The sequence below is a fragment of the Phytophthora parasitica genome (assembly GCF_000247585.1).
Source record: "Phytophthora parasitica INRA-310 unplaced genomic scaffold supercont2.15, whole genome shotgun sequence".
In the NCBI taxonomy this organism is placed as follows: Eukaryota; Oomycota; class Peronosporomycetes; order Peronosporales; family Peronosporaceae; genus Phytophthora; species Phytophthora nicotianae.
In genome coordinates, this window is record NW_008649001.1 from 802,662 (window position 1) to 822,435 (window position 19,774).

General features: G+C 48.7%; 9 protein-coding genes across 13 annotated transcripts; 7 read left to right on the forward strand and 2 right to left on the reverse strand.

Moving 5' to 3' along the window:
- Positions 1-3,083: 3,083 nt before the first annotated feature.
- Positions 3,084-3,701, forward strand: PPTG_08229 (hypothetical protein; the record flags this gene model as incomplete). Its single annotated transcript, XM_008903168.1, has 1 exon — positions 3,084-3,701. The coding sequence occupies one exon, from the start codon at positions 3,084-3,086 to the stop codon at positions 3,699-3,701; it is 618 nt and encodes a 205-aa protein (XP_008901416.1).
- Positions 3,702-3,710: 9 nt separating this feature from the next.
- Positions 3,711-4,232, forward strand: PPTG_08230 (hypothetical protein; the record flags this gene model as incomplete). Its single annotated transcript, XM_008903169.1, has 1 exon — positions 3,711-4,232. The coding sequence occupies one exon, from the start codon at positions 3,711-3,713 to the stop codon at positions 4,230-4,232; it is 522 nt and encodes a 173-aa protein (XP_008901417.1).
- A 2,516-nt stretch (positions 4,233-6,748) lies between these two features.
- On the forward strand, positions 6,749-7,137 carry PPTG_22345 (hypothetical protein; the record flags this gene model as incomplete). Its single annotated transcript, XM_008903385.1, has 2 exons — positions 6,749-6,849; positions 7,077-7,137. The coding sequence occupies 2 exons, from the start codon at positions 6,749-6,751 to the stop codon at positions 7,135-7,137; spliced, it is 162 nt and encodes a 53-aa protein (XP_008901633.1).
- Positions 7,138-7,308: 171 nt separating this feature from the next.
- PPTG_08231 (hypothetical protein) lies at positions 7,309-8,743 on the reverse strand. Its single transcript, XM_008903170.1, has one exon. It carries the CDS (start codon positions 8,239-8,241, stop codon positions 7,399-7,401), a length of 843 nt encoding a protein of 280 aa, XP_008901418.1. The 5' UTR covers positions 8,242-8,743; the 3' UTR covers positions 7,309-7,398.
- Positions 8,744-9,007: 264 nt separating this feature from the next.
- On the forward strand, positions 9,008-9,779 carry PPTG_08232 (hypothetical protein). Its single transcript, XM_008903171.1, has one exon. The coding sequence runs from the start codon at positions 9,048-9,050 to the stop codon at positions 9,693-9,695; it is 648 nt and encodes a 215-aa protein (XP_008901419.1). The 5' UTR covers positions 9,008-9,047; the 3' UTR covers positions 9,696-9,779.
- Positions 9,780-9,999: 220 nt separating this feature from the next.
- On the forward strand, positions 10,000-11,478 carry PPTG_08233 (hypothetical protein). Of its 4 annotated transcripts, XM_008903173.1 has the most exons (6): positions 10,000-10,194; positions 10,291-10,373; positions 10,446-10,560; positions 10,630-10,682; positions 10,759-10,887; positions 10,955-11,478. In XM_008903173.1, exons 1-6 carry the CDS (start codon positions 10,151-10,153, stop codon positions 11,041-11,043), a joined length of 513 nt encoding a protein of 170 aa, XP_008901421.1. In that variant the 5' UTR covers positions 10,000-10,150; the 3' UTR covers positions 11,044-11,478. The 4 variants fall into 4 exon arrangements, with proteins under 4 accessions (XP_008901421.1, XP_008901422.1, XP_008901420.1 ...); XM_008903174.1 differs by having other exon boundaries at positions 10,000-10,373; XM_008903172.1 differs by having other exon boundaries at positions 10,446-10,682.
- On the reverse strand, positions 10,887-13,381 carry PPTG_08234. Of its 2 annotated transcripts, XM_008903176.1 has the most exons (3): positions 13,268-13,381; positions 11,470-13,139; positions 10,887-11,397 (listed from the first exon to the last, which is right to left on the reverse strand). In XM_008903176.1, the coding sequence occupies exons 1-3, from the start codon at positions 13,316-13,318 to the stop codon at positions 11,283-11,285; spliced, it is 1,836 nt and encodes a 611-aa protein (XP_008901424.1). In that variant the 5' UTR covers positions 13,319-13,381; the 3' UTR covers positions 10,887-11,282. The 2 variants fall into 2 exon arrangements, with proteins under 2 accessions (XP_008901424.1, XP_008901425.1); XM_008903177.1 differs by having other exon boundaries at positions 11,470-13,381.
- A 1,036-nt stretch (positions 13,382-14,417) lies between these two features.
- Positions 14,418-14,549, forward strand: PPTG_22346 (hypothetical protein; the record flags this gene model as incomplete). Its single annotated transcript, XM_008903386.1, has 1 exon — positions 14,418-14,549. One exon carries the CDS (start codon positions 14,418-14,420, stop codon positions 14,547-14,549), a length of 132 nt encoding a protein of 43 aa, XP_008901634.1.
- Positions 14,550-17,986: 3,437 nt separating this feature from the next.
- On the forward strand, positions 17,987-18,630 carry PPTG_08235 (hypothetical protein; the record flags this gene model as incomplete). Its single annotated transcript, XM_008903178.1, has 2 exons — positions 17,987-18,299; positions 18,500-18,630. 2 exons carry the CDS (start codon positions 17,987-17,989, stop codon positions 18,628-18,630), a joined length of 444 nt encoding a protein of 147 aa, XP_008901426.1.
- Positions 18,631-19,774: the final 1,144 nt, after the last annotated feature.

Below are 19,774 nucleotides of genomic sequence, written 5' to 3' on the forward strand. Positions count from 1 at the left end.
CTTCCAAACTGGCCGTGGTGGCCATGCTGCCGATAGTAATTGAAGATCTCGCGGCTCTGCGCAACTCTTGCGTTGCCCTGCCACCCAACGGGCTGGACGTGTCTTCGGCAGTCTCAACTTTATAGTCTGCGTGTTCTCTACGTTGATACGAGGTGCTATCTGTCCAGTACTCCTGTCGATATCAGGGTTCTGCTCCCGCAGCCACATCATGCCTAAAACGATGTCCTTTCCTTCAGGAATAGGCATATTTTGGAATGTTCCCGCTGTGAGAGGAAACCCTGGTAACTGCAGAGACATCTCTACAGTACGACGTGGATGATGCTCTACTTGATCATAACCGAGATCAACTCGCATCATGTCACCTTCAGTGACATCCAACTCGAGCTTCTTCACCAACTCCTCAGTTACGCCATTCAGGCTATTGCCGTTCTCGATGAATATCGTGACGGGCCTCTCTCGGTCTTTCGTCTTGAATGCTCGAGCGTCAGCCTCCAGGATCGTATACACTGCGCCCTGCACGTACCGATTCGCTTCAGTACGTTTTGACTGAGTACAATCGGGAGAAATGTGACCAACTTTGCCGCAATTTCTGCACATAGCTGTCTTCTTCCAATCATCGCTCTTGCCTTTCTTATTATCGGAGCGCTTTGTATTATGCTGCTTCGACTTCGGCGCACGATGCCCGAGCTTGACGGTCCTTGCGAACCCTTCGCAGGAGCTCTTGGGGGTTTTCCCGAGTAGTGCGCAAACTCAAAATTTGACGCAATCTCAATGGCATCTTGCAGTGTCGAAGGACTCTCTTCCTTGATCTTTCTTGCTGTCTCTTCTCTTAAACCGTTCTGAAAGAAGAAACGCTTCTCCAACTCGCTGATAGAGAACTCAGTCTACGACAGCCAGTCTTGAAACTTGGAGACGTATTCATGGATGGTCTCATTCTGCCTGAGACGAAACATCCTCTCGCGAAGATCGTATTTAAAATCCTTCGGTCTGAAACGAGTGTGAAGTATTCCCTTGAAGGGCGACCATGTGGGCTGCACATTCGTACCCTCACACTCTTCGATAAACGCTCGATACCAATTCAGCACTGACTTGCCCAAGTTGCTGGAGATCATCGTCACAAAATCTGATGATTCTGCTTCCTTCAACTCGCGTCTGCTTGCGTAGTACTGCTTGGTGGCGAAAATTCAAAACTCAATATCTTCGCCGTAGTTGCCTTCATACATAGGCGGATCCTTCTTCTTCTGCTCACCCCTGGACGCAAGTAGATATTCGAATCTTGCGTTGGCCTGCTGCATCTGTGCTTGCAGCTGGGTTTGCATCTGGTTTCGGTATAACTGTTGCTGCTGCGTTAAATAAACTAGCAGCTGTAGCATCGACATCGTGTCTGATGCTGCGCCTGCTTGTTCCGATGACGTGTTCGTTGGTTGCGGTTGGCCCTGCTGTGGATCAGGAGCCGTCCTAGCCGTTGCCTGCGGTTGGCCCTGTTATGAATCAGGAGCCGTCCTGGCCGTCGTTCGAGGAGTTCTACGCGGACGCGGATTTGAAGAGTCGCGCTCATTCGATTTACCACGTGTAGATGACATATCGAGTGGACTTTTAGTAGCACGAACTCGATCCAATAAAACCAAATAAAACCAAATTAAAAGAAGGGAAAAACCTTTCTTGTTACGAATACTTTCTTACTGCGCGATCGAGCTTGGTAGAAACGACGTCTTCAATATGCCCATGCTCAATGACAACTTCGTTGATCAAGTCGTCGACCTTCTTCTCGACCTAGTCGTTCTCAAGGTGCTTTGATCTTTCAGAAAACTACGGGCGATGCGACTAGACTTCTTGATATGCTCAAGCAAATCTCCTTGGTACTTAACGAACCTGTCGCGGTCGTAAGGGTAATCGAAAAGGTTCGTATCAGGAAGAGGAGCTCGTCCCACAACGTTGAGGACAGGTGGTTTTGAACTGTCCGTCAAGTTGAGCTCACGACTCTTCTTTTTTTACGGTTCTTGGGATGGTTCGGTTTACACCGGCCCATACACCAAAAGAAAGGGTAAATTGGAAGCTACCGGGTAGACTAGGGAATTAACTTGCGTCAATTAAGAGCACCCCTTATCACTTAGCCGGCTTCTAGTAGCAACCAAAGAGTTACGTGTGCTAGACAGAGCTTGGATCGACCTTTCAAAGTCGAAACTCCAACCTGTGTAGGACACGAACTCTCCCAAAGACAACCCTTTAGGTCTAATACTTCCCCAGGAATTGGCTGGTGCTAATAACCAAGGATGAACTCGCTTCTGGCTATGTCGCCCACCAGACACCCGCCTTGAAGATGGAGCGAAGCTTGGACACGGCAAACGCTACTATGTAACACAGTGGTGAGCGCTGGGGCGAGGCAGCGTAGACTGTGCCGAGACGTGAACCGGCGAAGAGAGGAACCGAGGCGACCCGAAGCGAAGCCCTGAGGAGGCGTGGCCAGTTGATGGACCACTGAGGGTTGTTTGGTAAATCGAAAAGTAAATTGAAATGAGGAAGGCTCTTATGGCTACCTGGCACCTACGGGTGGCTCACAGTGCTCTCCTAAGAATACAGTAGAGTGTATCCTAAAGTCTATCTTTTCCTATCTTCTGATTTGGCTATCTACCAATGATTTTCTTATAAACTTCCACGTAGCAATGTTGACTTGATTCTCTGGCGTCCCGTAATCAAGCTTCGAGAACATTCTCTATTTTCAGCCAATGAGACCTTCTCAATGTCTCAGTGTGACGGTGTAAACAAAACTAGCATATTACTAGAATTTTGTTTTAGCCAATCACATTGTGGATACATTTAGAATATGCATCTTGCACTTCAATGCCTGACAGAGTGAAAATGACAGCACTCCGTCACAACTACTAGTAGCTTGTATCCCATGGTACCAGGACATGTTGTTGTCCTTTAGTGCTCTAGTATATTGGTGGAGCCTGCAGAATAAGAATAAGGGTTCTACTAGCCGATACTTATGCTGTATTGTCGATTCTATTCATTTTTCCGTGCGCGGTTGGTTGAACCGATCAGCGAATCGCTCAGCAAATCGCCCAGACCTATCATACGTAATGCAACCTGTGCTACGGCATTCCGCATCATGCAGAGCAACACCGAGGAAGGCAACGCGCCGACGCCGCTGCGCACCTCGCTCAGGCGTCACCGTGCGCGCACATCGCCGTACAGCATGGACAGAAGTACGCCACAAGAGAGAAGCCCATCTCAAGACCGGGAACAACGCTCAACGAGCGAGGAAGACCGTCCTGAAGCGGGTCAAGCAGGTACTTCCGCTGGTCCGAGCTGCAGCCATTTCTTCCCCTGGAGCTGGGCCAGAAGCTATGGGAGATGCTCCTGCAGAAAACATGATAACAAGTGCAGTTTCTACAGCCAGACCAGCAGCTACAACACCTCATCCAGGCACTTTGCAGACGAACCAAGCCTCAACTGGTGCTCAACCTATTCTAGCAGGTCCTGACGACCTTTTCGAGTTAATTGTTCGTCCTCTCGTAAAGCAATCAGTCCGCCAGCGTGATAGGTCCGGTGAGGTTTACCGGCATGACGTGTTCACGGGGAATTCTTTCAACAGCATCATGGAGGCTATCTGGGAGAAATATCCACCTATTGTGAAACATCGCGCCGTTAAAATGAACGGTGTATGGAGTGTCGAGACTCCTGATATCGCAGCATGATCAACCGTGATGCAGTTCAAGGTGGAAAAGCGTCTGGTCAACCCAAACAAAAACGACGACGGCTGGAATGAGTGGCTTGAAAAAAATACTGGAGCTACGGTGACTATCATGATTTACGATTATGGCATGGAAGTCGTGACCGCCAAGGACCGAGTCGCCTTCTTAAAGGCTTGCATTTTGCCGAGGGAGACCGACCGTGCTGGTGCAACAGCAGAGAGCTCTCTACGAGAGGTTGTGGAGGCGCTTCAACAGAAGTGGGGAGGTACATTCCAAGCATCGGCAACTGTTTGGCGCATGTGGGCGAATCGCATAACGCGAAATTTAGACCGTTCGACGTGGGCTGCGGAGATTGCCAATCTCCCACCGAGTAACATCGTGCACCTACTGGATCCAGCTGAGTCCCGCTTGGAGGCGCATCTTACAGATGTTGCTCAGTCTTCCAATGTTGCGCTGGACTGTGTGAGAGCTTCAATTGAGGATTGCCACCAACTTCGAGGCTATTTAGATGCTGCTAGACGTTTTTTTGGATGACCAAGAGCAACGCTTGGTGGCACGTGAAAGCATCATAGAGGGTATTATTCGTGATCTTGCTCCTCCGTCGGCAAGTGAAGTTGTTGACCCGCTGCCTCTGATTGCAAACATCGAAGATACTGAGCACGCCGCGTAGAGGTATCACGCAACCGAGTTTTCCAGCACTCAATATTTTATTTTGCCTTAGAATTACGCTAGCGTAGTTCGACCGTTTTCCGTTGACGACTCTGCTTCAAGGTCAGAAAAATCCAAGTCGTCTTGAACACTCGCGCTCATGTTTTGTTCTAGTTGGCATCTCGTTTCTACTGAAAGTGGCCCGACAGGATCAAAGTCCCTTGGATCTTCCAGCCACAGTGCTGGAAAGTCTTGCTCATGTCGTACCATTGAAACCTTCGAAATGTCTGCGAAACAAAAGGCAGTAGATCTCGCCCACTGGACTCACTGTAATGCCGCTTGAACGATCGCTTGACGTTTCCGAAAAGGAATTCTATGGGATTGAAGAAGTGGCAATACGCCGGAAGGAATATTGGCACTATACCAACACTGCGAAGGTAGTGAATAATCTCTGGGTGTCTGTGGATGGAAACACCATCCAATATCCAGACTGAATTTCGTCCAGGGTACTGACGAACCGGTCCTGTTGGACAGTGAACGAAGTCTCGGCAGCAATTCGTGAACTCCAATCGATCAAAAGTCCCCTCTGTGTTGAAGTAGTCAAGAACTCCATTCACGCCAATAAACGCCAATAAACGCAAATATTGAAACCCGTGGCTTTCTCTCGAAATATCCACGAATTGCCAATTTCTTCCCACGAAAAGCGTATCCTCGTTTCCGTATCATCCCTCGGTTGTCAAAGGTGACATCGTCCAGGAATACGAGATTGTGGTGGCTCCAAGCTATGTGACTCAACTCCTCCACAAACCGAAACACATCACGCTCCTTAATGTGCATTGCTCGGCGCTCCAACACTTTCCAGGTGAGACCACCTTCGTGTATTATTCGCCACACGGTTGTCTTCGAGATATTGGTCGAATGAACTTGCACAAACGCATCTTGAGCTTCATCAAGGAATGCGAGGGGGTGATCATGATAATTGTCGAGTAGCCACTGACGCTGATCGCTCGTGTACTGCCGCTTAGAGCCGTTGTTAGCTCGCTGAAACGTCTTGGTCGTCTCGTAGACCTTAATCCAGTTACGGATGGTGCACTCTGCCTTGTTGAAAATGTGCGCGAGGTGCTTTTTCGTGAAGCCCAGCTTGTAGTATGCATACAAGCAATGGTAGACGGTGTTGGAGTGGGCATGCTGTCGCGTAACGGCTTCCTCCATGGCCCTCCCGCGCGCGTTCCGCTCTGCAATCACTTCAACGCATATAAATCATTTTGATTGGTCGTTTTTAGCAATTTTTGACCACTCGTAGCGCCGTGTGCTTCGCGATTGCTACTATTTCCGTTTGGCCCCACATCGGCAAATTTTGGTGGAATTGACAATACTAAGTACATTCCATTACTACGTGACTCTGATATATATTTCTAATATCTTCTGTTATGTGACAAGTAGTGTATTCCCAGCTAACATGTAAGCCGTAGACGATGTAGTTTTTAATTTTATACTGTCACCCCGCTATTCGTGATGTCCATGCTAAATACAGCTAAGGAAAGCTCAAGCAAATCTTCCCATATTGTTGACGCCCATTAATAACGTTGTTTTTATTCGCTGTAACGACTGATCTTGATTACGATTTCGTCTGTTGATGCGGCTTGCAGTCATGAAACACAACAGTTACCCCATCGCTTGATTAAAACTGTGCAATAACAGCCTGTGGCTTCAAGCCGTAGCCACTCACTATATAATCACATCGCTTTATTATCCAGGATACCTGTGCTATAATCATTTGTCGATTGCTGGATACAAACAGGACTGCATACCACATCAACACGCGACTTCATAATCGTCGAATAGTAAGTGAGACCGGTCGGTAGGATACTACGAGCCAAGTGCGAGGCACTCCCGTAAGCAAAATACCTAAAAACACAGTCGAGAGCATGCTTGCTTGGTTTTAGCTCACTTCGCAATTCACTGCAAGGGCACACAAACCATAATTTGAATCTCAAGACTGCGATGCATCCTCTCCAAGTTCTAATCATCACGGTGGTTATTCTCCTTACAATTAGCCAAGGCACCTCGACAGCCGCATCTCCGAAACCCGCAAGCTTCCTTGCCTAAATCGCCCCTAATGCGTTACTCGATCATTGCAGACCAGAGGCGGTCCCTGCGGACTGGGCATTTCGAAAAAAATCAAGAAGACTCGGCGGAGAGGGATATCTTAACGCAATTCAAACTTATATGGTGGATCTTGCTCATGAATCGAGCGACCACGTCAAGAAGGCGCTAAATCTAAAGCTCTCAAGAACCACAAGAACTACAAATTCTATACGGCCTTCGCCGACGCGAAAATAAACAAACAGCTCGATAAATGGCTCCAAGAAGGCATGACCACGACTGATGTTTGGAACAAAATGGGTTTTAAGGACACTACCGCGGACGATCTCCCCCGGATCTTCGAAAGTGAAAGGTTCAAACCATACCTTCGCTACGCGAACGCGTTCGACAACGCCATGTTGGCAACGTTGAAAGTACATCACAAACCTCCTGTTTTGTCGATAGCCACGGAGGCCTCTGACACAGAGATAAAAGCGAGAGCTAGCATTATGACCATCCACCAAAGGGATGAGAAGTCTGCGAAATTGTTACTGGGTCTGACTGTGCTAGGCAGACCCTGGAAGGCATTAGAGGGCGATGCACTTGAAAATCACATTCGCTAGGGGTACCTCAATTTTTTTTTAGGAAAAAGGCTGCTAGAGCACATGCTGAGATCGAGCGTGCGATAAAGGCGGGCGAGCTCTGAAGCTGGCAAGATAAACAAAGATGAGCTTTAGAATCGTTTTTAAGTTAGTTTTAAAGCTAGATGTCAACACCTCAACAACATACAGAACAGTTATTGAACACAACAACCACTATGCGCGCTGGTGGGTGAAAACAGTCGCAAATCTATGATATTGACCGTGACCACATTAAGGTGCTGGTTAAATGTTTGTTTGTATTAGATTACGAAATAATGAATGGTTTCATGTGGATGACTGTTTCCACTGTAAAATTCAGATGAAACTCACGTGACAAGTGCGGCCCGGAAGCCTGGCTTATTCGGTGTGATGGGAGCCGTTTCTGACGAAGTGGAGCCAATCGGCTCTGCTGGAAACAGACCGTGTACAGCATCATTCTGGAGCGTCTCGCTAATCCAATCGGCTTCAAACGCTAAATTGGACAGTGACTCCCTAAGTTCGTCATCGGCTTCTTCAGTTCCAGCGTCCTCCAGGCAGCTATGAGTCACCACAAAACTAGAGTGGTGGTGCTTCAGTTCCAGCGGCACAATAGAAGTGAAGCTCGTCGGGGACACACAGCTAGTTTCAAACTCCAAGAACGCCAAGTCGTTGCCCTCTTCTGTCGGCCACGGCGCGACCGAGGCGAAGTCTGATGGCTGCGACGACGGTGGATTCTTCAACACGGAGCTGAACTCGTCGTCCGAGAGCACAAAACTGGACGAGTCGGCGAATTGACTTAGTGGACTACTTAGACTTCGGATGGTGTCGATACAGCGCATCATTCGTAGCGTAAGCGGGATCGTCGAGAGCTGGATCCACAGCTGCGTGTTCGGTGTTTTCGACAGCCTCACAACCATGCGCATTTGCTGCGATGGATTGAATGCCAGTCCACTGCTGTTAATGCCGTGCTGCTGCTGCGCCCGTTGAAAATCTTCGAGTCTTTCTGCATCTCGAAGTATCAAAAACTGGAATAGGTTTCCGCCGTAGAGGTCGGCAGCGTTGTCAGTGCCGAATTGGGGAGCGCACGTATCTGCCACAAAGATGAACTCGCCCGACGGGAGGCAGTAAGCGATCCGTTTGCCATTTGGCACCTGGTTGATCTCCAGTAGCGTGACGGTGCCCAATCCCATGGTGACTGTACCGAGTGACGACGTCCGTTCTGGTGCGACCAGTCAGTGTGGTGCTACGAGGCACTTGGGCAGTGACGGAGTCTGAACTTGTGCCTGGGTCGCCTGCTGTCTATGGTTTTCGGGGTGTGAAGCGATGAGTAACAGGAAATTGAGCGACTGAAGTGGATCGGATCGAAACCAGTATAAGAATCGGCAGAGAGAACTGATTGACAGACAGCTCTCGCGCTAATGATAGCTTCCGGACGCACTGGAGGTGTGGGACCTGGCACCCCTAAAGCGGATCGCACAATGCAGTGTCGAGGGTGGGTTGGGTTGGGCGATGAGAGCAAGGAGGACGATCGGGCGAGGGTTGCCTTGCTTTGATGCTGGAAACCCGTTGAGAGGATTGGTTGGTTTGCCTCGGTTGCACCCGTTACCCCTTGCTATTTGGTCAAGCTGCCGATGCAACAATGGCGAGCGGTTCAAGTTGATGGAACCATCGCGGATCCTGTTGCAAGCAATGCCAATCCGACGACGCGAAAGACGAACCAGATTTCGGTTTGGCGCCGGAACCTGGCTTTCTCGATCGAAACAAATATGTCGAGATTATGTATTCTCAGGGATTGATTATCGTAACAGCTCTGTTTACAGCAGAGAGTATTGCTAGCGAACTCGACGGGGATGGCAAAAGGCACAGGTATCGCACGTCGCTCGTTGAACTTGCACCCTAACCAAGACTGACGTGCTCATGGTACAGTGTACCCTTCAACCTGTCCCGGATTGGCTGAAATGTCTGACCAGTCAATTGTCGAAGCAGTTCAACAACGATGGCATCCGATGAGGATCAAACATCAGCGTCGATCCCGCTTGACGATGTCGAATACCCCGTCGTGCTTGGCCAGTCGCTGATGGAGCCGGATGACGATAAAGAAGAGCAGGGTGCCGTGTACGCGTCTTTTGGTTACGAATTTCAGCCGGCATCGGTGGACAAGAGCACGCCCGGACTCGTGAGTGTGGACGGATCCAGCGGCGTGCAGGTGCTCATGGGCTCGTCCACGGGTGGCGTGACCTTTAAGGGCAAAGTGATGGAGAACAAGGAGACAGACTGCCTGCTGATCTTCGACGGCTCCGGCTTCCGGCTCGAGCGCTGCCCGTTTTCCTGCATGCAGCTGCGGCACGTGCGAGCCCCCACGCCACGGCAACGTGTGAAGATCCCTGCCAAACAACCCAGCGGCATTGTTGCTGTGCCTGTGCCGGGGTTGAAGGACGGTAGTGCATCAGCAGGATCAGTGCCAGTACCAAGTAGGGCAAGCAAGGCACCGGTCGGGAGACCAAAAGGGTCTCGCAACAAAAAGCCCGTGAGCACGGACACTCCAACTGCAAAGCGACCTAGAGGTAGACCGAAAGGTTCGACGAAAGCAGCCATTGCAGCGAAGAAAGCGCGGCTAGAAACCAAAGATAATAGCGACACGTGAGTCTCATCTGATGCATTTATAGTACTATGAATTCGACAATGACCATGAGGCTCTTGACAGCCTATGCTCCTGTCAACGACAGCACTTTAGCTTTTTGTCACTGCATAACTCCCATTGCTACGAGTGTCATGTCTATGGAAGATGTCGTTACGTGTCGGCTTGCATTGTTCTATTCACATGCGCACGCCATGAAGAAACATTAGGACTGTATTGTCATTATGTACACCACATAAAATGATAGCTGAAAAGGCACACAAAAAATCTGAGAACAATTAGGGGGTGCGCTTTCCAATACAAAACCCAAGTTAAAATGGGTAGGTCCAACCTCAAGTGTGGGGTAATGGTCTTTCTCTTCAAAGTGAAGAATACCGGCTGGCAGAAATAACGCTCATCGTGCCCCAGTAGTCGCAAGAAGGAAGCACGCATCAAAACTCCCCACACCAGCCCCCTCCCTCATGAGTAAAGCGAACAAGCGCCGAGAGACGGACGTCATGAAGCTGTGCGTGTCTGCCGTGTCGTCATTTTGAAATGTGAGAGAGCAATGACAGAACAATCTCATTCACGCGCTACTTTTTTCTTCTTCTGTTTTGAGCAGCATGATGAGCGACTATGAGGTGCATCTGACGGACGAGACTAGGACCAGCGACCTCGACGTCAAGTTCCATGGCCCGAAAGACAGTGCGTGTCTTTATTGCGAGCGCAGGAGACATCTCCCTTCTGACGGTGCTTCTGTCTCTTGTGTGTGAGAAGCCCCGTACGAAGGAGGCTCCTGGAAGATCCACGTGACACTGCCCAAGGATTACCCTTTCAAGTCCCCATCCATTGGCTTTGTGAACCGCATTTACCATCCGAATGTGGACGAAACGTACGATCATGATTATCTCCCCCCAACTTACCTACATAGGCTGATAGTTCTTGTGTCATTGACTACCAGATCTGGATCTGTGTGTCTGGATGTGATCAACCAAACGTGGAGCCCAATGTTCGGTGAGTACAATTTATGATATAGTCGTGTGAGGGGGTAAACTGAATGGACCTGCTGATTGTTTGTTGTTGTTGTTAGAGCTGGTCAACATTTTCGACATGTTCATCCCACAACTGCTCCGATACCCGAACCCAAGTGACCCACTGAACGGTGAGGCCGCCTCGCTGCTCATGAAGGACGCCGAGTCGTACAATAGAAAAGTCAAAGGTATTGAGTTTTACTACTTGCATGTGCATGTTTAGAGTAAACTGATGTATTTCTTTTGACGATGTAGAATATGTGCGGAACTACGCCTCGCAGCCCATTGAGATGGGAAACGAGGAAGACGACAGCGATGTCAGCGATATGAGCGACATTGAGTAGTGGCTGGCCATCCAACCTCTTGACACTCTTCAGTAGACCGACCGATCTGGCGCATGCTGCTTGCATCATGGACAATTATTCGCGACGCCACTTCCAACATAAACCAGATTTATCCTGTCGCCCCGCTGCATGTCCCGAATGTTTCATTTCGTTATTCCTCTCCATGTCGTAACAAAAAGAAAGGAATAGCATTTCATTGTTTTTATTTCGCATATGCATCCGTGTGGGGGTACTCGCATTTACTTGGAAAGGAAGTTGGAAGCATCCGCTTTTCTCTGAATGTAATGAGCGTTCCTGCGAAGCCGATCGCTCATGTTGCTTTCACCATCCAGGTAAGCTTCTGAGTGCAGTTTTCTACAACGACAATTAAGTGAATAGTTAGTGGCAATTCAATGAGAACGTGTAAATAAAGGATCGATGCCGTACCTGAGGAATTCTGGGTTGGTGTTTGAATTTGAAGCCTCTTGCTCGCGCTTGTCCAGTTCATCCTTTTTCAGTGTTGCGCGCTTGGCAATGTATTTATCGCGTTGCTTGGCATCTTCTACCATCTGCTGAGCCATGCGCATTTTCTCCTCGCCGGTTAACTCGCGCTGTTCTGGACGAGAGGATTTACCGAGCTTGCGCCGGCGCTCTTCTTCCTCAAGGCGCTTAGCCTCACGAGCCTTTGCTAAGTACTTGGCATTGGGGCCTAACGACGACTTATCGACATCCTTGGACTCCACGGCACCTGCTTTGCTGATTAAACCATACTTGCCGTCGGTATCCACAGGCTTACGTCTCGACTCTGGTTCCTTGTGTCGTCGACTATCGCCGCGCTCTTCTCCTGACTTCCTCGCTCGGTCGCGGGACGAGTTCCGCTCACGACGTGTGCTTTCGCGTCTGGAAGGGCTGCGATGACGCTGGCTATCGCGATCTCTACCTGAGCTACGAGATTGACGCCTATCCCGACGGTCGATTGGGCTTAGAGAGCGACGTCTTTCTCGACGATCGACTGGGCTGCGAGAGCGACTTCTCTCATCGTAATGACGGTGGGTATCCAGCTTGTGCTCACGTCGGGGAGGAGTTCTGCTGCGATCATTGATTGAGCCATCGGTTGGTCGTGCAGGAGGTCTATCGCGACCGAAGTCATCACGTCCTTTAGGACTTCGACTACGACTGCGGCCTCGTTGTTCGTGTCGACGAGTACTGCGACTTCGACTACGGTAGCGACGGTCTCGAGTGGTGCTGGAAACACGGCGGTCTCTGGACGAACCTCTTCCGCGTCGTTCGTTGACGTATCGGTCTCGACTTGATCGATTCTTAGCATGACTGCTCTCATGACGCGCTGGTTCTCGATCGCTGTGATGCGGACGACTACGGTCCCGATCACCATGGTGACGTACAGAGAGCGGTGACCTGGATCTACTCTCCGATCTTGAGCACGATCTCCCTCTCTCACTTTCACGACCATGTCCACGATGGTGCTTGGAAGGGTAGTCTTTGTGGCGACGACTCGTCTTCTCTTCCTTTTCATCCGCGCTGGTATCACTCACACTGTCATCATCATGTTTCCTTTTCAGTCGTCGCTTCTCTTCTTTTCGAGCATAATTCTTCTCCTTCTTCGCAGCTTTCTTAGCTTTCTTGCGAGCCTTTTTGTCTTCCTTTACGCGATCCACTTCGTCTTTGATTCTTTTCATCTTGACTGGGTTCTTGAGGACCTGTTCGCGAGCTGCTTGCTGTCTCTTGCGGATGAGCATCATCGGATCCTCGTTTAGGCGCTGGAAGGCGTCATTGGCCGGTAGCGCGCTCTTGGTAAGCGCCAGAGAGCCGTACTTGGTGGTTGTGCTCAGGTCCACGTCCCCTTTAGCTGCCTTCTCATCCTCACCCTTGTATTCTTTGCCTAACAGATACTCCTCGGCCGTCTTCTCTCGAGCAGCAGACGGCCCTTCGTACATCCAGTCCAGACGCTCCACAGCCGCCGACTTGTCACCACGTGCCGCCTGCAGCTGCCTTAGCTCCTGGAGCTGCCGTTCCTCCTCAATGTTCTTGCGCAGCTCCGCGACTTTCTTCTCTTCGGCCGCATGTTTCTGCTCGGCAATCCAGACCTTCTCCACATTCTGCAATGGATCGATGGATCAACATGAGGACAATGGTCAATGGTACAATCATTCTAAGATATATTGGGCGCTGAGAGAGTCAAGGGATAAACAAGAGGTGCTGGTAATGAGCAAAAGCTGGTACGTACGCGCAGATTGGCCGTATGCCAGCTCTTCTTGGACAAGAACGCCAACGACATTCTGCAGGGGTTCCAATGAAACTGGCACCGTGCTAGTTTTTTAAGGGATTAAAAGTCATCAACTAGAAATGTGGTGTGGCGCACCAAATTTGATGTGGTCACAGTGAAATCATTTGGACCAGGTCGAAGTAAAATTAGGGCTTCGCGAAGACTGAGATAGGAAATACCAAACGTGCTACAGAATCGACGCTAATATGATGACGCATCGGTAAACGTCGACTAAAAAACGACAGAGTATCGAGGTAGTTTATCCTGTTCAATGATATGCTGTGGCTTGCACTAACCGACGAAGCCCTCAAGTGTGTAGTCCACTCGTGGTTATTATAAGAAAGGAAAAACAAAGAAAGTAGGCAACACAGTTGAGTACGCAGCCACTTGGTGATGCAAAGAAATGATGTTGTGGCCCTATACTTGCTTTGACGGTGGTGGAGCCGTTTCCGTGCTTTACGGATCGAAAGAGCAACGAATTCTAGCCGTGAACAAAAAGGTCGAGATATCTTTAGCGAACCCCAGAGTGGTGTTCGTCAGGAAACGAAGACACGGAGAAGGGAGCCGACGGTGCTCCCTGGTAGTTAGCCGTTATCGTACTGCTGAGTAAATAGCAAAGTGAGGGCCTACATCGAAGTACTACATGCAGCTAGTCTACATGGTACAGGTAGTCTTTAGCTGCATTGCTTGGACACGAAGGCTGTCATCACTTGTGTCGTTACAGGGTATCCTGCCATGCTGGATGTCGAACGCTGTATACAGCGATGTCGATACGCAGAAGATCATATGATCTGTAGTCTTCAATTTGTAGCTGGACCTGGCTGGATCCTGCTGTTCATGCGTAGGATGCATTACACTAGAGTGGTTTAGCAGAAACCTACGAACGTGTGACGCCCAGTTTTTTTTTTTTTTTTTTTTGCGAGGTAGGCCAGAGACGAGCGTCGCACGTTCGTTCAATTGATGTAGCGACGACTGATAAGCTTTCTACAAGTTGTATACAATAGCGTATATAAATGTATTTCATCCAGCATTGTATCCTAAAACTGTATAGCACAATTTGGTGGCGCACAGTCCACATCTTGCAGCAGCAGTCACCAGCCAGCCACCGACCATGGAGTCTTCTCGCCCGACCAAGAAGCGCAAGGCACAAGTCCGCTTTGGCGACGACGACGCGTACGCCCCGCACCGCGATGGGCTCAATATGCCACCCTCAAGAGAGAGCAGCCTGCTGCACTTAGCGTAGATGAGGTCCACCATGTAGCAAAAGATCAGGCATAGGCCGTGGGAGACCTGCCGAACAGCACCCCAAGATCCCCGTACCGCCCGGGGTATGCAAACCGACGCAGCATCACACAGAGCCCCTCAACTCCACCAACACGAAGGCGGCTTGGGAGTTTGTAGTCTTCTTCAAGCCGTAGCGACTTGTGCAGGCGAATTACGTCACGCATCCAGAACCAGAAATTAAAACGACAGTCTCCGTCGCTTAATGCTTTGAAATTGAAGTTGCCCTTCAGTGCGAGGACGGGCCTTGGCACAGGGGGTCGGGCGATGAGCAAAGCGGCGTCCTCGACGAGGACGAGGTCCAGCATAGCTGCTGTGAGAACTAAGCTCTCCTCGAGCATTTTGACTGACTTGTGTGCTTCGTGAATGTAGTATACAGCTAGGAAAGAGGATATCCTCGCGTTCGCTTTGCTAAATGCGTTACTGGCCAACCAGCGTGTGCTGCCGTGTGACCAGGGGTGTGTAATTGGCGCCAGTCTACAACTCGTACACGTTCCTGCTCCTAAACCACTCTACTGTCCCTCCAAGCCTGGTTCAGGTAGAAGTAATTGTTTATCAATAATGTCATTGTGACACGGTGTTGTTGTTTATATGACGTGATTGTGTGCGACTGTCGAAATCTCGCATTTTTGTAACGTGATATCACTGGTCGTCGGTTGAAATGGCTTGGCCATAACTATAACAACTGCAACCAGTTGAAGCAAATCTTTGCAAATTCTTATTGCAGTCAATACTGTGAATAAGGCCATGAATTTAGTACAGCATATTCACAACAAACTAAGCTACTTCGTAGCATCAATAAATTTTGATCTTTGCTGGGCAATATTGATTGTGGCTAAAGTATGCAGACGTTTTTATTAAAATTTGAAACGGTTGTCATTCCAGTACTTGCGTACCTTAGGGTCCTGTTGTTGAATGCACTGATCGAGTAGAACCTTGACTACTTTAGCTAGAGAACTTAGTGGTTCCCATGAGCCTTCTACAGACTCTAGACCTTTCCAGCCTACTAGAATCTCATACGCTATTATTGAGGAGTTCCAACGATACTTTTTCAGCTTTGATATGGTCAAAATGATGCCTTGGGCGGACACATGCTCGATTATTTTCTCGGAGACGTCCAAACTACTGTCCATGCAGAACTTGAGACGTGATGGGTGGACATCTAGCTCATCCCCGGTGACGAGATGACTCACCCGAAATGAATGAACGTCCGCACGGACCACTTTGTATGGACCTTGCCACGTAACTAGTAGCTTCTTGCCGTTTTTTTCTTCGACACGAGAACGAAGTACATAGTCGCCCACGTCAAAGTCCACAATGTTGTCGCCCCGCTCTTCCTTTTTGTTGATGAGCCGTTGCTTCAGCTTTTGATCTGCTATGGGCTTGTGCATTGCGCACATGCTGTCTCGCAATACCGCTATGTGCTGGGAGATGGCTGCAGTGTCTTTTGGCAGGGTAACCAACTTCTTAGTACCGCCATGGTAGAATTCTGCCAGCGGAGTCGGACACGGTAGCCCGGTGAGCAGCTCAACTGGAGCTCGGTTGCCCAGTGACGGCAACGCCGTATGGTTTATACTAGCTTGCACTAGCGGAACGAGGTAAACTCGATCTCTAGTAAAGATTTTGTACTCTAGGATCATAGCTCGCAACACTTGGAGGATGTCGTGATTTACGCGCTCCACTGACCCATTTATCCATGGACTGTAGACTAGAGTGAATGTATGCAAGCTCTTGAACCTTTTGCAAAGCTCTGCTACCACCTCATTCTTGAAGTGAAAACCATCGTCGCTAACCCACAGTGGTGGTGCGCTGAATCGGCTGTGCCGTCGAGGATGGCTGCCGCTGCGACAGCGCTGTCCACTGTATCGCACACGACCAGCTCGCAGAAGTGAGTGGCGTGGTCCTTCAATACTAGCAGGTACTTGCTTGTGCCGAAAGATTCACCAATGAACAGGTAGTCCCAATGTAGAACTCCATTGTGTTCAGTACACTCAACAGTCTCGCTTCATTGTCGATGGACCAGCGATGCTTATACAAGTGCCCTTGCCATCCTCGAAAAGGCAAGTAGGCCATTCTTGTTCAAGTGTCAATAAATACCTGGTCAAATAGATACTACTCAACACATCATCTTTGTACACAAAATAAAACTCCATCACTGTCATATTGCATTATTTTAATCATTTCCTTCCAGAGGAAGTAGTTGTTAGAATGATGACTTCAGAAAGCAAAGTTACATTCTTGTTACTTAACTAATAACATTGTACACTTAAATTAGCATTAACAGAAAAGAGCAGCATCTCAGGAAATTGAGTTAGCATGGCAGCAGTATAGAATTATTCCAAAGTATTTATTTCGTGGCTGTTGCAGCATGTTTTCTGTGTGTCGTGTGTCATGAGTGTAGACCAGCAAACCATACAACGATAGCCGTTCACGCCTACAACACTAGTAACGCTAAAACGATTAATATGTAAAGTAAAGAAATGGCATGTAGTAGCGCGCAGCCAACTTATTCAAATTCTGAAAACAAATCCTAACCTCACAGTCGCTTTAGCAGCACAAGAGCTACCCCTGTAGAACCCTCCCTAATCCCGGAGTGACTTGCGTTGCGTAGCTTTCGCCATCATTCTGGTGTCGATTCTTCAATTTGGAAGTACGAGCGTGGGTTGCTTGAGCAACACGTAATGCACGCTTTTTTCACAACACAAAAGACCAATCGTTACAAAACGTTAGTAATAAATCTGCAACCATTACAGTAAATACCTCCGATTCATCCTTTTAGTCGCGTTTCCGCGCGAGCTTGCGCGGCAGGTTCCTCAGATTGTCGGGTATGCGTCCTTGGGAGTACGATCGAAACTCAAGGTGGTCTCAGTGGAAGACGATCTACGTGCGCGATTATGGTTTACATACCTAATAATTCAGAGTGAGCGGGTGAATCGAGTAATCGTTTATTTAACACAATGCGAACTAGCACGCCATACCGCCGTTCTTGCCGCGAATAACTCCCTTCATTTGCTACTAAGCTCACACACTCCCATCATCGACATTGTCATTATATAAATCAACGCTAGAATATAGAGCACATTACCTTTGATGGACTTCTTTTATTATTAACCCCCCCCCCCCCACACACACACACACACACATCATCTTGACCATGCTAGTCTTTTGATCATATCAATGGATTCGTTTCTGTCATTTTGTTCTGGGGTGTTGTCCGAAGTTGTACACAATTTTAGGCAGTCCCCATACTCGGCTAGTAGTTATAAAGTCTGTAACATATGAAACGTTTGGCGGTGACCCGGGTCACCGTAAAAAAAAGTCGTTGATGGGAATTATTTTTTTATATACCTATTTTTGGTTTATCCAAAAGTCGTTCTGGTGGTTCCACTCGGTGAACTCATGAGCAACCAGGAATCTGCCCCAGCACCCTTAGCCGCTGATCACAGCACTCCTGTACCCAACCAGACTGGAGTCATAGATGGGATGATCAGCACCAGTCGTGTTAATGAAGACGGTAGAGCGCAGCGTCGAACCGGTGGTCCTGGGGGCTCAGCTCAGACGATACCAAGTCGCCGTCGAGCGGTTTCACGTAAGTCGTCACCTATAGACCGTGCTCGCGAGACACTTGGAGAAGAGACTGTCCGTCAACTACAACAAATTTACCGATCGTTGGATTCTACATGGGGAGGGTCCGAGCACGACCAGGCTGAAGGTATGGTTCTTAGTTTAATTCGGCAAGGTGTTGCAGACGCACAAATACGCGCCATTTTCAGAGTTGGAGGCTCAATGATACAGAGATTAAAAGGAGTAATTAAAAACGGCATTGATACGCTGCACACACGTCGCTGCGGTACTACTCCAAAACATGCATTCAGTGAAGACGACGTATCCTTTTTATTTCATCTTGTGCAGATTGGAGCTTGAAGAAGGGTTTCCATGCTCACATCGGCGTCCTAGGCAATATTTTGTGGAGCCGAAGATTACGTGGAAGTTACTATGGGAAAGATATAAGAAGAAAGCAGAGGATGCTGAGCGAAGAGTAATCCTGTACTGCAAGTGGACTCAGTACGTGCATCTTCATTACCCTGGTGTGCGACTTTCCCGTACCAAAGAAGACTTTTGTGACGCGTGTGTTCGACTAGAGATAGCGCTTTCAGCTCGGGATCTTAGTGATGATGACCGTAAGGAGCTTGAAGCAGAAAACAATATGCATGTCAATGCTGCAATCAATCAACGACGGGCTATGTCTGCTTTTATTAAGCAATACGTCTCTGCACACGAACCGTCCCTGATATTACCTGAGAATATTATAGCTGATCATGCCGAGGTACCCATTCAGGGGGAGGAAATTATTCACGAACAGCTTCCGATGATGCAGATTCAAATCGAAGATTATGGAGGTAGATTTGCTCTCCCTCATTACGGTTTCAAACGGCCTGCAGCAGATTACTTCAACTCGAATCTGATGATGCACAACTTTGTCATAGCTGACATCACAAATGGATTAAACAATGTGATGGTTTATGACGAACGGTGTAGCGGAAAGGGGGCGGATGCGCTTTGCAGCTTGCGACTATTGTATCACATGCAACTAAGAACAAGGTACATTAAAGCTGGTATTTTGACTCCACAAAAATTTCTCACTCTGTTGGTTATTATGGATAATTGCGTCGGCCAAAACAAGTCACGTGCGGTGTTCGCATTCTATGCTATGCTTTCGGTTGTGTTTTATAAGAAGGTGGTTCTACTCTTTCTACTTCCTGGTCATTCGCATAACGCCGCGGACCGAGTTGTTGCATGGTGCCGCAACAAAATGAAAGGGGTTAACCTTTATGCTCCCAACGAGATAGTGGCCAAAATGAACGAGACCAAGTCGGTGAGAGCCCTATTTATAGATCATGGAAGTAACTTGCTCCCTTTCTTTTATGGTTGGCCGGAACTACTGTACAAGTATTTCACGAATATGCCTAGTGGCTACACGGGAAATCTCTTCGAAATCGACGGCGGTATCGTATCAATGAAGCATCTCGTCACCACTCCGGACGAAGATGTTCAACACCATTCTCTTATTGGGTGCGGCGATGCTGGTACTATCCGCCGAGCTTTTCTCCGGGATCTTTTCGGAAGATGCGATTTAGACAGCGCAACAGCAAGAGATGTCACGCTTCCGCGACAGCCATTGTTGTC